Genomic DNA, 18,278 nt, shown 5'->3' with positions numbered 1-18,278 from the left:
ACTTGGCCAATATTGTCCAACACCTTTCTGATATCTGTCTGATATAAAAACTAAAGCGTTTCATATTTGGACTATACCAATTGATATGAGATACAGGGTTGCCCATATTCGACGGACCCATCTGGCAACGCCATAACTTTTGACAGATATTTCACATCGCTTAATCACATACCGCGTTTGAAGCGTCAGTCCAAGCAGATTTTTACCATGAACCAATACACGCCACGCGAGTGCTCTGAAATAGTTGAAATTTACATTCAACAGAAGAAGTCAATTGTGAAAACTCAACGTGATTTTAAAACATTAAAAAATGTGAGAAGTGCGCCTTCTAAGAACAATTTTACGTTTATACGTAAAATTTTCGACTGGTAAGGCTCTTTCTAATCCGAAGAGGCCATATAAAAGTCGACCAAGGCGATCGGCCGAGAATATCGCTGCCGTACGAGCCAGTGTTGAGAGAGAGTCCCCAAGAACATCCCGAACATCCAACGCCGTTCTCAGCAGTTGGGCATGGCTCGGTCCACTTTACAACGGATTATTCGCATTGATTTGCATTTCTTCCCGTATAAAATTCAATTGACGCAAAAAATGTTGGCTGCCTCGTCGATTGGAATGGGCCCAAAGAGTCATCGAAATGGCCGAAGATGACGAGCAATTTTGGAACAAAATTATCATATCCGATGAAGCCCATTTCACATTGAATGGGAACGTAAATAAGCAAAATTGCCGTTTTTACGCCACTGAAAATCCTCAGGAGATTCAAGAAGCGCCTCTTCGAGGTTTGGTGCGGCGTTAGTGCGAAAACGGTCATTGGGCCGTTTTTCTTCCAAAATGAAAATGGCCATGCTGTTACCATCAATCAGGAGCGTTATCGCGACATGATGACCAATTTTGTGATGCCAATTATTCGTCGAAAGCGTATAAGGCAGTTCTGGTTTCAACAAGACGGCGCTCCACCGCACACAAGTCGCATAACAATCGATTTACTGAAGAATTTGTTTCCGGGCCGTTTGATGTCGAAAAGTGGTGATTTGGAGTGGCCACCGCGTTCGCCCGATTTGACGCCGCCTGACTTCTTCTTGTGGGGATATTTGAAGTCAAAGGTTTACGTTAACAAGCCAAGGACCGTAGAAGAGCTCAAGGACAACATTCGTGAAGAAATAGCCGCTATTCCGGCCGAAATGTTGGAAAAAACGATGGAAAATGCAGCAAAAAGGGCACAATACGTCATCAACGCCAGAGGCGGCCATTTGAGAGATATCATATTCAAAAATTGATGTAAACAAACAAATTAAATGATTAACACTGCCAACCGCCAAATTTTTATTTTTTTCTTTGATTTAAAAAAAAAAAACATGGGTCCGTCGAATATGGGCAACCCTGTATGTGATAATTTTAAGAGAATGTTGAAATTTTCATGAGTTGCCAGATATAGTGGATCGAAGTATCATCTAATACCAATAAAAATATCGGGAATTAGAAGAGATTTAAGTATTTAAAATTGTGATCGTTTGTGGAATAGATATCATCTCACGTCTGATATTGTGTTAATATATATATTGGAATGGGCGAAATTTTAAGAGAGTCGGATGCTTATTTCATTTTTTATGAGAGATATAATTATTCAAAATTTTAACCCGTTGTGGGGGAGGTACAAGAAGGTGTGGTCCGATATCTACTATCTTTATAACAGGTCTCATGTTTTTGAAAATATTGAGGTCTAAATGAAATCGGATGTTAATTTCGCGTTTTATGAGCTTCATGGATATTCAAAATTTTGACCTTATGTGGGGGAGATACCAGAAGGAATGGTCCGATATCTATCATCTTCACACCAGAACATGTGTTAAAATAAATATTAAGATGTGCATAGTCTGAATTGAATCGGATGTTATCTTCGCGTTTTATGAGCTTCATGGATATTCAAAATGTTGACTCTGTGTTGGGGAGGTACAACAATGAGTGTGCCGATATATTCCATCTTTACACCGAACCTTGGGTTAATAAAAATATTGTGATGTTTGTAAATTGAAGACAAACCGACTCTTAGACTTTATAAGAGTTATAATTATTCAAAATATTGAGCCTTTGTGGGGAGGTACTTGATGCAGTGGACTAATTCAAATATTAAAATATGAAAAGTTGGAGCAAAATCGGATCATATATTCTCTTTCTGTGCAGTAAAATATTTTTTTTTGAAAATTTTGACCTTTTGTGTGGGAGGTACCGATATTGCATATCTCCGAATTCGATCTAAGTTGATAATAATATTATGATATACCAAGTTTGGACCAAATCGGATACTGCCTTCGAGAGTCATCGTGCCCACCAGCCAGCCAGACGGACGTACGCTAAATCGACTCCGTTATTTCGATGAGCAAGTTTTGGCCGTATCAAATGATATATACCCTCTGTAGCCATATGGTTGAGAGTATAAAAATAATTATTGGAGCAATAGATATACCGGACTAAGTTTCACCACATAGAAGAATTCGGTTAAATATGAAAAAATCTATCCACTTTGGGCTGGTATTACATATATGGTGGATAACCAAATTTGAATGGCTTGTTTCCAAGATGAATTTAGTCGGAATTATCAAAATTCAGTTTATTTGGGCTGATATTAGCCATTTGGTGCACAATAAATATGATATCGGCTAAATATATGTGTGGGAGCTATATTCAAATCTGACCCGATCTCGACAAAATTTTACAGAGGTATTTCTGGGCTGTATTTGATATCTGGTACCATATATTATTGTTGTGGAGTGCATATTACGTATGTGAGGTACTTAAAACTCCAAATTGAATGAAACATATATATGGGAGCTATAGCTATATCTAAACCGATGTTCACCAAATTTAATGTACTTGCTTCTACACTGAGTTCAGCTGGTTTGACAAAATTCAGGTCATTGGGACTGACGTTGGCCATTTGGTGCATAATTAATCCGAAATCGATTGAAGATATATGGGAGCTATATCTTAATCTGAACCGATCTTGATAAAATTTGAAACAGATATTGCTGGACTGTATCTGATATATAGTACCAAATATCATTCTTGTTGCGTGCATATTACGAATTTGGGGGACTTAAACACCAAATCTGATGAAACATATATATGGGAGTTATAGCTATATCTGAGCCAATGTTAACCAAACTTGCTTCTACACTGAATTCGATCGGATGGGCCAAAATTCAGTTCAGTTGGGCTGATATTGGCCACTAAGTGCACAATTAACCCGAAATCGGTTGAATATTTGTGTATATGGGAGCTATAGCTATATATTGCTTCTAGACTGAATTCGATCGGATATGCCAAAATTCAGGTCATTAGGACTTATATTGTCCATTTGGTGCATAATTACGAATTTGAGGGACTTAAACACCAAATCTGATGAAACATATATATGGGAGTTATAGCTATATCTGAGCCAATTTTTACAAAATTTTATGTACTTGTGTACTTCGATCGGATGTGCCAAATTTCAGCTAGCCTGGGCTAATATTGGCCATTTAGTGCACAATTAACCCAAAATCGGTTTAATATATGTGTATATGGGAGCTATAGATGTATCTTACTTCTAGACTGAATTCGGTCGGATATGCCAAAATTCAGGTCATTAGGACTTATATTGGCCATTTGGTGCATAATTAACCCGAAATCGGTTGAAGATATATGGGAGCTATATCTATATCTGATCCGGTTATCACCAATTTCAATAGGCTTCGTCCTTGGCACAAACAAATATTATTTGAAAAATTTCATCTCAATCGGATAATAAATGCGACCTGCATTGTGTTCACAAAAATATATGGACAGACTGATGGATAGATGGACTGACAAATATAGATAAACTCAGAAAGTGATTCTATGAATATCCTCAAAAGTATTTATGGATCCTTCTCCATGTTGCAAACTAATGCACATACTCCTACCTCTATGTATCTTAGGGTATAAAAATTATGGATTGCAATAAGAGTCATATTTACTTAGTTGGAAACTATGTATGAACCCAGTTAGACAATATCAAACCGCAAGTGAAGGTATTGTCCTATATCCACTACCTTTTGTCTTTTTTGAAATAAATTATGGAAAAAACTTTAATTTCTTCTTACTGTTACATCAATAAAAGTTATTTATTAATTTAATTGGGCAATTTTGCAGTAATAAAACGTGAATACTTTATTTATTTATTTATATTTTTTTTTTTTTTTTTTTTGCAAAAATTAAGGTGTTAAAATATCAATTTATGAGTTTTTGCTCATTAATGGCTGGAACTGTTGCAGAAACGAGCAACATCGTTGCAACGCTTACTATATTTTTTGGAAAAAAATCTGCATTGATATGCTATTGAAAAAAAGATAATTCTACTGAAATGGGAATTCAGAAAAAAAGGGAAAAATTGTTAATAAGCAGTAAATGCTCAAACAGATAAAATCTTTCAAAAAAGGAAAAAAAAAAAAAACACACTCAAAACAATTTAATGAACAACAGGTAGGGACAATTAAATAGCAGTATATATACAATTTGTTCCCGTAAATTTGAGATCTAATTTTTAAATAAAAATTCCTGATGTGATTATGAAATTCCACTTAGCTTTTAAGACAGCTGTCGCACCTTAAACCAAAAATTAAGCTACCTATCGGTAGTATCGATCATTATAGGCTTACATCGCTGAAGTCCCTTCGATAGTAGGTAAATATAATCTATAGACGAATTGAAATTAGGAATTAGCATAACTGATGGATTGCATGCATAGCTGTCGTACTAATGAGGTCTCGGAAACTCGTTCAAAATAAGCAGGAAAAGCTACATAATGTTGTGGAATGAGAAATACTATCAGTGTCCATGATTTACATGAGGATAGTCTTTAAGTACCATAAGTGGACAGTCAGCACATAAATCACACCAAACTCTGAATTTTTCTGGATGCATTGGTAGCTTTTGCAATGCTTCTGGCTGATGTTCACTCTTAAATCCACATATATTTTATTTACATACCCATTCAGCCGAAAATGAGCTACGTCGCTGAGCACAATTCTTCGATGAAAAGGTGGATCTTTGAACAGTGGGTCTATATATCTCACAATAAATTTGAAGAAGTGGGCAATGATCTTTCTTAATACGGCAGGCATTTTTATGGTAAAATAAAAAAATACTCAAATAGATTTTAAATCCCTAGAATTTTAGTCACAACAGGTATTGAAAATGGGTCATATAGATCCACGTTTGGGAAAGCCCCTATATAACTCTAAATGAAGATTTAAGATTTATTTTCGGTATTTTAGACACAATTTCAAGCCGAGTTTCCTGTAATATGCAGTTTGTGTACCCAGCATGTGGAAATATTCTTGCTGAGAATTGTACATATAGTTCCAAGTTTTGGTAAAAATGCCATATAACTGTAAATATTGGGTATTTTACATAACTTTTGTCACACTTTCCTCCGGATTTGTTTCAAAATTGGTATTTGGTAATCGTCATGAGTACTGCCCCCAAAAAATTTCCTATAAAGATTCACGTCTTCCTATAGGCCCCATAAAATGATACCTCAATAAAGACGGTGATTTGGTGTTTTTACGAAATTGTTCAATGGAATTATGTCAATGTTAGTATTTGATATTGACAATAGATCCTCTCATCTGTAACTGTACTTGTTTCAAATTTGAACTTTGAAGTTCGAAATGGGTACTACCTCTTATGACTGAAACTTGCCTATGCAGGACCAAGTCTTTGAATAGCCACCATATAGTACTTCCCTATATTCGGTGTTGTGATGATGTTAACGACGTTATTCACCGCAATTTTTTCAGATTTGGTACTGTAAGTCCGTAATAGGTACTAAAGTTTGTGACACAAATTTGTTTATACATGTCTGCGTTTAGGACATATATAAAGGCAACTTATACCGGGTGAGATAAAAAAACTGCAACAAAATCAAACGCCTTTTATTTTAATTTTTTATTAATTTTTCATTTAAAGGAAGCAAAAAATTTTGGAAATCGCACCAAATTTTAGAATAAAATTAGATTTGTTCGAATTGGTCACCTTTGGCACGAATTATGGCATTCAAACAGCCAATGAAACCGTCACACGCTGCCCGAATGTTGCTCTGCAGTATTTAGTCCCATTTCCGGCGAGCGCTTGCTTGAGGTAATCGACACTTTGGTATTTTTAAGTGCCAACCTTGCTTTCCAAAATACACCAGACACAATAGTCCAACTGATTGGTATCCCAAGATTTTGGTGGTCATTGTTTTCAGCTGACCTCTTTGGCAAGTAAACACGATCATTTTATTTGTTTACAAACTGCTGGACAACGAATGTTTTCTCATCGGAGAAGACCAAATTCGGCAGTTCACCACTTTCGGCTAAGCGAAGCACCTCCTTAGCTCTTTTGAGTCTATTTTCTTTCCGTTGCGGTGTAAGTTCTTGCACTTTTTGGAATTTCAATGGCTTACCCTGAGCAAATTTTTCAATATTTGCCGAATGGAATATTGCGATATGTTCAGCTCACGAGCCATTTTTCGGCCACTGCGACACGGGTTTCGATCAAGTCACTTCTTTACTTTTCGAACAATTTCTGCTGATGTTGCTATTTTCTTCCGTTCACTTCCTTGACGTCGGGCTACGCTACCAGTATCACGGTAACGAGCGATGGCACGAGACAAAAAAGATTTATTCACATTTAAATTCTGGAGTGCTCTAACGATAGCCACTTGTGGTTTTCCAGCCAAATATAAAGAAATCACACTATCACGCTTGAATTCCATCGCAATTAACTTTTTTTTCAGGAAAATTCTCACAAAAAGGCTTTTGTTCGCTTGTAAACAATTTAATGGGCTGTCACTGGAATAATTTTAACAGCTATCGGACGAGTGGCATAGAAATGACAGCAGTCTGAAGTTGGTTGAATTTTTTTCATCTCAGCCTGTATAGGTCCATGTTTTGGTATAGATCCCATATATTGTACCTCCAAATATTCGATTTTTTGTGAATTTTGTTGCCAGAATCGTTTTAATATTTGGAGTTCGTCATGGCCACTGCCGCTATGGCAGTAAGTTTCATATAAAGTTTCACTACTTCGTATACCCAAAACCAAGTCGCCTTTAGTCTCATACCATTTAGTACAATTCTTGCAAAAACCAACTTTACTTCCCAATCTTAATTTCTATACCAAATGTCAAGAATTTAGCTGAATCCGTCAACATAAAACGAAATGGTACCATGGTACCAAATTCAGTGATTTTTATTACTTTTAGTAAATTTATAGTTCGAGTTTCGAAAAAAAACAAGTAAATCGAGCAGCAAAGCAGTAAGTTCGGCCGGGCCGAACTTTGAATGCCCTCCACCATTTGGAACGAATTTGGATATTTTGAACAGAAAAAGTAAAATCCGTTAAAAATTCTGTTCTGTATAGGCAACTTTTGTCATAAGCCATTACAATATTCAAATGCGAAACTTAAACCAGTAAAGAAAGTCATAAAGTCGGGTGGGCCGATTTTATGATACCCTACACCACTTTGCTAACAATTAACAGATTTTATGGGAGAATTTAATTATACACGCTATGATTATAATTATAATTTAAATTTCAAAGAACTAAATATGCCGAAGCATTTGTATTTTTTAAATTCGGACTTGTATTGCCCATTTGGTGCAAAATCAATTTGAAATCAGATAAAGATATATATGGGAGCTATATCAAAATCTCAACCGATCTCGATAAAATTTGGCAAAGATATTTCAGAGCTGTATTTTATATATTTCCCTGAATATCGTTGTTACGGAGTGTATATTACGGCTGTGGGTAACAAATATAACAAATCGGATGAACAGTATATATGGGAGCTATAGCTATATCTGAACCAAATATGACATACTAGCTTCTAGACTCAATTCGTTCGTAAGTGTCAAATTCCATCCCATTTGGACAAATATTAGACGTTTGGTGCACAATAAAAGATAAATCGGACGAAGCTATATATGGGAGCTATATCCAAATAGGAACCGATCTCGATAAAATTTAGCAAATGTATTTCTGAGCTGCATTTGAAACATTTCCCCAAATATTTTTGTTACAGAGTGCATATTAGGCTGCGGTGGACAAAAATAACAAATCGGATGAAAAATATATATGGGAGCTATAGCTACACCTGAACCGATTTCGATCAAATTTGGCATACTTATTTTCAGGCCTAATTTGGTTGTATGTGCAAAATTCCATGCTATTCGTGGTGATATTACACGTTTGGTGCACAATAAAAGGCAAATCGGACAAAATTTCATCTGGATAGGGTAATAAATTCGAACTGTACTTTGTTTACAAAATGTCGGGAGGTACCGTTATATGGGGGCTATACGATGACGTGGACCTGCACAATTTTCTGTCTTAGATTGTAGTATTCATTTCGAACTTCTAACACCAAAGTTGAAACAATTCCGGTGGATAATGTCGCTAAAATCATCAAAATACCCAATATCAGGAGGTACCGTTATATGGGGGCTATACGAAGACGTGGACCTACATGGCCCATTTTCAATGCCAAAAATGCTGCAGACGTAATATCCATTTGAGTAAATTTTTATGAATCTACTTCAATTCGTTCGAAAGCTAGAGTGATTTCCACAGACACAGACATTGCTAAATCGGCATAGAATTTTATGCTGATCAAGAAAATATATTTTTGTGGGGTCTAAAATGTATATTTTGAGCTGTTACAGACGGAGTAACAAACTTAATGTAACCTCCATACTATGGTGGACCCCTTCAGCGATCCCCATTTCAAATATAAGAATTCTACCTCTATCCGTTTGCAAAATAGTTTTTATTTTCGGCACATTTTGAAAGTTGTACTACATTTATAGTCCGAATTTCCAAAAATTCCGCCTTGTCTTACTCCTACACACTAACAGTGCTTCAAGATTCCAGCTTCAGCCGTTTCGCCTGGATGTTGATAAATCAGTCTGTCAGTCACTTATCGCACCACCGTTTCAGAGGATAATATGCAAGAGTTCTGTAAATTTTCCTTTACCGTACTCCACAGGGAAACCTGTGCTACAATTTTACCCTTACCTGCATCTCTGTTACTCATTATAAAATGCTGGTATTAAAAATCACATTAAGGTTTTTCGCAAGCGTAATTATTATTCACGTGTTCGCATTTCCTTTTTTTTGCCTTTTTTATTTTTGTTTATTTGCTTTGTCCTCTACTATCCAAAGGCAATACAAACAGCTAAAGCAATACCAATAATATCCTTGCCAAAGCGTTCTCCTTTTGTTTAATAAATGTAATCGATCGATAATCCATTATTATGCATTGTTAATGAGAATTGTTTGGACAAAATAAGAGAAAATAAAAATGGAAAATTATAACAATGTTATTTTAATTATGGCATGTTGCCGTTTGGACCACACATTGGTTGGAATTATGGTTTCATATTATCATTACTGCCTGGTGCGGCAGTGACAAGTAAAACTTGTTAAAAAAAAAAAAACAACAACCAACCAACACACACCCGCATAACATTTAGTTGCCTAGGATGCTATTCCCCATTCAATGATGGCCTTAATGGATGATAGTTTTGGTAGCTGAATGGTTGGTGGTTGGTCAAGTATTTTGCTATGGTTTTGGTAGCATCCGGTCATTTTTTCATGGAAATATACAGAAGGAAAAAGTTGTTCTCTATATGGCCATTTACTCCCCCACACCACACCACTCCACTCCACAGCAACACAATACAATGACATGCAAAAGTAACAAATGCAAACTACATTTCAGTTTTCCTGCAATCTGCAAAAAAATAAAAAAAAAGAGAAAAAACTGCCAACAAAAACTTACCTCGACATTTAGACCACTTTGTGTAAGAAAAACTTTCATGGCCGGATTTTCCTTGGGTGTGTAACGATAAAATTCACGTCGTCCTTTGTACCATTTTACGGAATATAAAGTATCATTTTCCATATCGTAATTACATGTTAGCATTGCATTACTGCCACGTTTTACAGCTTGTGGTATCGTTACCGAAACATCCTTTAATGCCACAATAAAATCTGCAAGCAAAAGTAAAAAGGAGAACAGATGAGGAAAGAGAAATAAGATAAATGGCCGAAATCAAAGTGAAAATGTGAATATGCAAGGAACCGGAGAAGAAGAAATGTTGTTTTAAATTTGAAATCATCATCGTCCTCATACAGAGGTATGTAGATAGAGTAGTGTGCGCAGCAATAAGAAACGTGATGATTTCTTGATCTTATCATTGTTGCAATTTCCTTTTCGGCAAACTACTTTTAATGGAAAGAGTTATAATAAGTTTATTTTTGGGTAGTACTGTTATAAATTTGTTTTTATATTGTATTTATGAAAAATGTTTGTACAAAATATTCAAATGTTGAAAATATAAAAAATTGTTGTTTTCAGCAAAGCTTTGACGAGTTGAATTTTTTTAAGGAATTTTGTGAATTAAACAAACATTTTTCCACTGTCTCAGAACCGGAAAAAATCTACAATAGTTTTCTCCATAAATTTAAACATATTTTCGTACGAGAACTCACATTATTTCAAAACGATTTTAGAGTTTAAAATTAAATATATAAATTTAAATATTACGTTCATATTTTTAAAGAGACTGTATATTGATATAATTTGTAAGGCATGGTCTGAGTAATTTTTACAGAGATTTTCTTTAACAAAAATGTCTGAGACAATGTTTTAAGGATGCAGAGAATATTTGACATTATTCTCTGAAGATATTTCCTATTTTTATACCCTATAAGGTGGTCAGGGTATTATGTCTCTGTGCATTTGTTTGTAACAGGCAAAAGGAAACGAGATAGACCCATAGTTCCTTTTGATGATCTGCATAGAATCACATTCTAAGTCGATTTATGCATGTCCGACCGTCCGTTTGTCCATGTATTTTTGTAAACAAAGTACAGTTCGCATTTATTGCCCTATCCAGATGAAATTTTGCACAAATCATTTGTTTGGCCCAAGGACGAACCCTATTGAAATTGGAGATAATCGGTCAAAATTTAGATATAGCTCCCATATATATCTTCGTCCGATTTGTTTTTATTGTGCACCAAACGTCTAATATTTGTCCAAATGGGATGGAATTTGGCACCTAGGATCGAATTTAGTCTAGAAGGTAGTATGTCAAATTTGAAGATCGGTTCAGATATAGCTATAGCTCCCATATATACTGTTCATCCGATATGTTGTATTTGTTACCCACAGCCGTAATATGCCCTCCGTAACAACAATATTTGGGGAAATATATCAAAAACAGCTCAGAAATACCTTTGCCAAATTTTATCGAGATCGGTTCAGATTTGGATATAGCTCCCATATATATCTTTATCTGATTTCAAATTAATTTTGCACCAAATGGGCAATACAAGTCCGAATTTAAAAGATACAAATGCTTTGGCATAATTATTCCATTGAACTTTAAATTATAATTATAATAATAGCGTGTATGATTGAATTCTCCCATAAAAAATTTTAATTTTTATGCGGAGCTCTACTAAACTAGCAAAGTGTTGTAGGGTATCATAAAGTCGGCCCCGACCGTCTTTAAGACTTTCTTTACTGGTTATACCTTACAGCACTTCGTTTTGGGGTATTATAAGTTTGATTAGGCCAAAAATTATGCAGCACCTCGAAATATTGGTCCCCGTCATAGGAAACTATATATGGATCTTAATATCTCACCGAGCTGAGTCGAGCTAGCTATGTATATCCGCCCATCTGCCCATGTTAATTTATAATCACGCTTCAGGTCTCAAATATGATCCGATCTTCAGAAAATTGAAAATGGAGGTGGGGTTAGGGTCAGAATAGAACCCTATTGTGTTTGGAGATGTTCGCAAAATATCTATGGGTTGAAATGGACCAAAAACTGAAAAATTTTCTGATTTTGCAGTTGCTCTACAGGTCGCAATTGTAGACCAATCGAAGCGGAAGTTCGCTCGGCGCTAGGGATTAGGGCTGGGCAGAAGCCTTCCAATTTTGATGGTCATCGAGTAATATTTAGTGGGTGAAACAGAACATAACATTTAGCCATGTCCGTCTGTCTGCCTGTTTGTCTGTCTGTCTGTTGTAATCTTTCAAACGAATTGAGATAGAAGGTTAAAATTTAGGTGACATGTTTATTTTGCCAGTAGGTTAAGTTTGTGAATGGGCCATGTAGTTCACGTTTTCATATAGCCCCCATATAACGGTACCTCCCGATATTCGGTATTTTGATGATTTTAGCGACATTATTCACCGGAATTGTTTTATATTTGATATTTGAAGTTCGAAATGGATACTACAGCCTGAGACAGAAAATTGTCTGTGCAAGTCCACTTCATCGTATATCCCCCATATAACGGTACCTTCCGATATTGGGTATTTTGATGATTTTAGCGACATTATTCACCGGATGTTTTTCAAATTTGGTGTTTGAAGTTCGAAAAGGATACTACAGCCTAAGGCAGAAAATTGTCTATGCAGGTCCACGTCTTCGTATAGCCCCCATATTACGTACCTCCCAATATTCGGTATTTTGGCGATTTTAGGTACAATACTCACCGAAATTGTTTGAGATGTTGTATTTGAAGTTCGTAATGGATGCTACAGCCTGTGACAAAAATTGCCTATGCAGGTCCAGGTCTTCGTATAGCTCCGATTTAACACTACCTCCCTATCTACGGTATTTTGATGATTTTAGGTACATTATTCACCGTTTATTTGAATATGGTAATGGCATATGACAAACAATGCGTGTGAAGGTCCACGCCGTATAGACCCCAATATAACGGCTATATTCGGTATTTTAAATATTTTAACAGAATTTTTAACGGATTATACTTTTTGAAAATTTCCCAACCCGTTTCATATGGTGGAGGGTATTCAAAGTTCGTCCCGGCCGAACGTACCGCTCTTTAACTTGTTCTTAATATAATCCTTCTCAAAGTGATACAATAAACTCTACAGAAAGGGTATTTGGTAATGTTGATAGCCGGTTGGATCTACTTCAAATCTACTCATACTAGCCTTCTATGAGGTGACATACTGGCCGTCTAGGAAAAAAGTTACTGGCCGTCTACGAATAAGACCTTCAGTGGCACTCTATGATTTTCTTCTGGTCTCCAACGAGAAGCCATTCTTGTAGTCTTCTACGAGTTGTCTTTCTTCTGGTCCTATACCTGAATAAATTCTTATAGTCTTCTGGTCAACAGGGGAAAACTTTCTTCGTATTTTCTATGAGGAGACGTTGTTCTGGTATTTTTTAGGAAGATCTTCTGCGCTTACTTGAGAAGACTTTTTGTCTACCTCTGTGAAGACCTTTTGGTCTACTACCAGATCGCTTTATTCTATGACAAGATCTTCCGATTTTCGATTAAAATACCTTACCTTTCCTTCCGGTCTTCTATGAGAACATCCTCTTGTCTTCTATGATAACACCCTCTGCTCTTCCATGAGAAGACCTTCTGGCCTTCTATGAGAAGACCTTCTAGCCTACTATGAGAAGACCTTCTGGTCTTCTACGAGAAGACTTTCTGGTCTTCTATGAGAAGACTTTCGGATCTATTATAAGAAGGCTGCCAGGTCTTCTATGAGAAGAACCTTTTCCGGTCTTCTATAAGCAGACCTTCAGTTCTTCCATGAGAAGATCTGCTGGTATTCTATGAGAAGACTTTCCAAAAAGAGAATAGCTAAAAGCTGATTTTTTTTAAGAATCTTTTTTGAATGACTTTAGGGGCTATATTCGATTTTTTCATTGGACTGGCCGATTTAAAGTGTTTTAAAGAACCTGATCGTATTTTTTCACTTACAGGCTTAAATGTGATTTGACATTTTTTAAGAGCCCCATATAAGAGCTCAGCCCAATTTTTAGTATTGCAAAGAGCTTGGCAACATCCTCTATTCAAATAAGCTGTTATGTGGAATCGGCAAATTTTCGAAGATTGCGCTGCATGGTATTTAGTTTTGTTCACCTCATAATGAGTCTGTTTGTTCGCCAATTGAATAAAATTACTATATATCGGGGTACATGGGAGATACTGTTTTGTGGACTATATAAAAATATGTAACTATATTTCTGTCCCCTTAGAAGCTTATGGCCAAATGAATTAAACAATGTGGGCAAGACCCCGAAAAAGCTAAAATCAGGTCATACCTTTAAATGAGGGTTATATCAAAACATGGGCCCATAAGTATAATTTTTTGAGAGGGTATTTTCAAAAAACCTCAAATTACCAAAACCAAAACCTCAAATTACCAAAATTTGACGAAATTGGATATAAAAATCTAAAAAATAAAATAACCTTATATGGGGGCTACATTAAAACGTAGACCGACACGACCCATATTTTGAACAAATGCTTTTACACGTAGCTCATAGGACTGTATCAAATTTAAAGCTATATCATAAATTTTCCGAGGTAAAGAGGAAAATATTTGAGATCCTTTGTGTATGGATTAAGCTACATAATAGACCAAAAAAGATGGCCTTGGATCACAAAAAGTTTTTGGTATTTTATGAGCATTTGAATACTGCAAACCATACTTAATCATCGACAGAATTGTGTAAATCTTGTGTCCTACTTGTAAAGAGGTGCTATATTACCTTTTGTTTAATAATTTTTTTAATTTGGGAATTTACATTTAAATTAATTCAGTCGATAACTTATAATGCTATTTTCTACACTTTAGGGGACGTAAAATAGTACTTCAAATCTACCCCTGTCCCTCAGACTAGCATTCAGGTGTGTGCATTCATTCTTCAATGTGGCGCCCAATCTAAACAAAACATTTTATAAAAAAAAAAAATATTTCACCATACTTACATTTATTTCAATGCATCATCCTAACTATACATTTCATCTAAACGGCACCCAAACCCTAAAATTTCCCTACTCACCTCAAATTTCAATTCTGAAACATCACAATTAAAATTCTATCTTAACATTGACCAATCGTATAGAAAATACGTTAACTTTTTTTGGGGTCAATAGAATTGGCATTGCACCTACTATCAATTCTTTTTTTCCAGCAAAAAAAGAAAAAAACCTGCTGATTGCCACAAAACTAATGAGAGCAGAAGAAAATATGGGAAAAAAATAGCCAAGCCAAACGTAAATAGTTTGCATAGCAAAAGCAAAGTTGTTACTGATAACCAATAATAAATAAATGGAAACTTTTTTTTTTGCCAAAAGAACCCTCAACTAACTAAGCAGATATGGGTGGGTGGATGTGTGTGTGTGTGGGAGTGGGTGATTTTTGTGTGTGTGTGAAAATGGCAGCAATAAATTGATCTGTTTTAGGTGAAGGTTAATAGCAAACGATAGCCACAATGCTAGAAGTAGTTTTTGAGAAAAAGAGTAGAACTTGTAAACTCTACGATAATGTATATGGTCAAGCTGGAATTGAAGTGCATGTCGAAGGTAAAAAAAATGAAAATGAAAAGAAAAAAAAAAACACTGAAAATAAAGCCATAAAACTTTCATATCTATGCATGGGTAAGTAGTTAAAATGGAGGAAGAGTTGTCGCTGCAGTTTCACATTTTAGAACAAAAATGTTTCAAAGGGAAAATATTTTTTGTGGATTCGATCACTTTTTTTATAAAACTATAAAAGATTACCCTTGTTTCTACTCTTGAGGTGGAATTCAGATTATTTTTATCAGATTTGAAAAATAATAGACCAAAGTCATCTGAATTTAAATTCAAAATATACAGGGTGAGTTGAAAGAACTGCAACCAATTTCAGACTGCTGTCATTTCTAAGCCACTCGTCCGACATCTGTTAAAATTATTCCAGTGACAGCTCATTATATTGTTTACAAGCGTACAAAAGCATTTTGGTGAGAATTTCCCAGAAAAAAACTTTTTAGTGATGGAATGCAAGCGTGATAGTAAGACTTATTTATATTTGGCTGGAAAACCACAAGTGGCTATCGATAGAGCACTCCAAGATTTAAATGTGTATACATTTTTTGTGCCTCATACCATCGCTCGTTACCGTGATACTTGTAGCGTAGCCCGACGGGCGGAAGGAAGGAAGGAAGTGGGCGGAAGAAAACAGCAACATCAGCAGAAATGGTTCGAAAAGTAAAGAAGCGACTTGATCGAAACTCGCCTCGCAGTAGCCGAAAAATGGCTCGTGAGCTGAACATATCGGAATATTCCATTCGGCAAATAATATGAGCTTGGGGTAAAGCCAATCCAATTCCACCGCAACAAACAATTCCACCGTACAGGGTTGCCCATATTCGACGGACCCGATCACTCTTTGGCCCATTCCAATCGACGAGGCTTGTCCGCAGGCAACATTCTTTGCGTCAATTGAATTTTGTACTGGAACAAATGCAAATCAATGCGAATAATCCGTTGTAAAGTGGACCGAGACATGCTCAACTGCTGAGAACGGCGTTTTTGGGATGTTCTTGGGGACCTCTCAACTCTGGCTCGGACGGCAGCGATATTCTCGGCCTATCACCATGGTCGACTTTTATATGGCCTCTTCGGATTAGAAAGAGCATTACCAGTCGAAAAATTTTCGTATAAACTCTTAATGGTGTTCTTAGAAGGCGCACTTCTCACATATTTTAATGTTTTAAAAGCACGTTGAGTTTTCACAATTGACTTCTTCTGTTGAATGTAAATTTCAACTATTTCAGAGCGCTCGCGTGGCGTGTAATGGTTCATGGTAAAAATCTGCTTGAACTGACGCTTCAAACCCGGTCATTAAGCGATGTGACTTCTCTGTCATAAGTTATGGCGTTGCCAGGTGGGTCCGTCGAATATGGACAACCCTGTAGACACAAAAGAGCTAAAGATTTGCTTCGCTTGGCCGAATGTGGTGAACTGCCGAATTTGGTTTTCTCCGATGAGAAAGCATTCGATGTCCAGCAGTTTGTAAAGAAACGAAATGATCGTGTTTGCTTGTGCACCTACGGTTAGCCACCAGAACTCATAGCCATCAGAACTCAAGCGCCGGCCATGGTGATGGTGTGGGCCGCCATAACAGCCGTTGGTCGCTCTCCGCTCGTATTAGTCGACCGTGGCATCAGAATAAATGCCGAATATTATCGCGAAAATATTCTGGAGGCTGTATTAAAGCCTTGGGCACGCAAAAATTTTGGCCGCAGACCTTGGACATTCCAACAGGACTCAGCACCATCGCACTCAGTACGCGCCATCCAAGAATGTTTACTAACTGAGCTTCCTCACTTCATTTCCAGCGCACAATGGTCACCAAAATCTCCGGATACCAATCCGTTGGACTGTTGTGTCTGAAATATTTTGGAAAGCAAGGTTGGCACTAAAAAATACCAAAGTGTCGATCACCTCAAGCACGCGCTTCGCCGGAAATGCGCCAAAATACCTCAGAGCAGCATTTGGGCAGCGTGTGACATTGGTCGTTTGAAGGCCATAATTCGTACCATCATTCGAACAAATCTAAACTTATTCTAAAATTTGATGCTATATCCGTCATTATTTGCTTTCATTCATTTAAAAAAATTAAATTTAAGAATTTAAAAAAATAATGTAAAAGTTATGGCGTTTGACTTTGTTGCAGTTTTTTATCTCACCCTGTAAATTCAATAATTTTTCCAATTAAAAAAACTTTTCAAAAATAATCTACTCAAAGCGGCAACACTGACCGCCTGTTAACGGAAATGTTTTGGCATAACACCAACACCAATGCAAAAAGGGAGCACACGTTAATGTATCTGTAAATGCAGGAAAAGCATATGTGGCAATTACTACGAACGGTAAATGGAGATATGCTTTCCTTTATTGTCGTTATTTCATTGGTCAGTCTTTTATCCTTTGCCAAAGTGTGGTGGTATGGAGAGAGGGAGAGAGAGAGAAAAAAGATGAAAACTCCAACCAAAGAACCACTAAAAGTTTATCGGTGCGATTGTTTTAAAGCTGACACAGTGTTTTAGAGCGAGGGGCTAAAGTGGAGTTGGGAACGAAGGTATTTCTAGTTTTTTGCTCAACTATAAACCAAATGTGTTTTCGATTTCATATGTCTTCTTGTTTTTGTTGTTTTTAGTTGTTTCTTTCTTTCAAAGGACATTTGTTGTTATAAGTGCAGAAAACAACTTTGGCAATCAACAACAGTTTACTTTCCTAAAATGAATGGTTTTTGTGTCGTTTGTGTTTTGTTGTTGTTGCTGTTGCTATATGGTTTGATATGCGCTTTGGATTGAGCGCTACTTCCTTTAGTGTATTCCCAGCGATGAAGTCTTAATGTGTTTAGCTCCATCCAT

At 36.3% G+C, this 18,278-nt stretch overlaps 1 protein-coding gene across 1 annotated transcript in view; it reads right to left on the bottom strand.

Annotated features, from left to right (window-relative positions):
• Positions 1 to 18,278, bottom strand: part of LOC101890721 (uncharacterized) — a 293,996-nt gene that overhangs the window by 46,906 nt on the left and 228,812 nt on the right. Inside the window, exon 4 of the mRNA XM_059131395.1 lies at positions 9,848 to 10,059. Within this exon, the coding sequence (XP_058987378.1) occupies positions 9,848 to 10,059 (212 nt within the window). The remainder of the gene's footprint in view (positions 1 to 9,847; positions 10,060 to 18,278) is intronic.

The sequence above is a fragment of the Musca domestica genome, unplaced genomic scaffold (genome assembly GCF_030504385.1).
Source record: "Musca domestica strain aabys unplaced genomic scaffold, Musca_domestica.polishedcontigs.V.1.1 87, whole genome shotgun sequence".
NCBI lineage: Eukaryota > Metazoa > Arthropoda > Insecta > Diptera > Muscidae > Musca > Musca domestica.
This window is presented reverse-complemented; position numbering and strand designations above follow the sequence as displayed.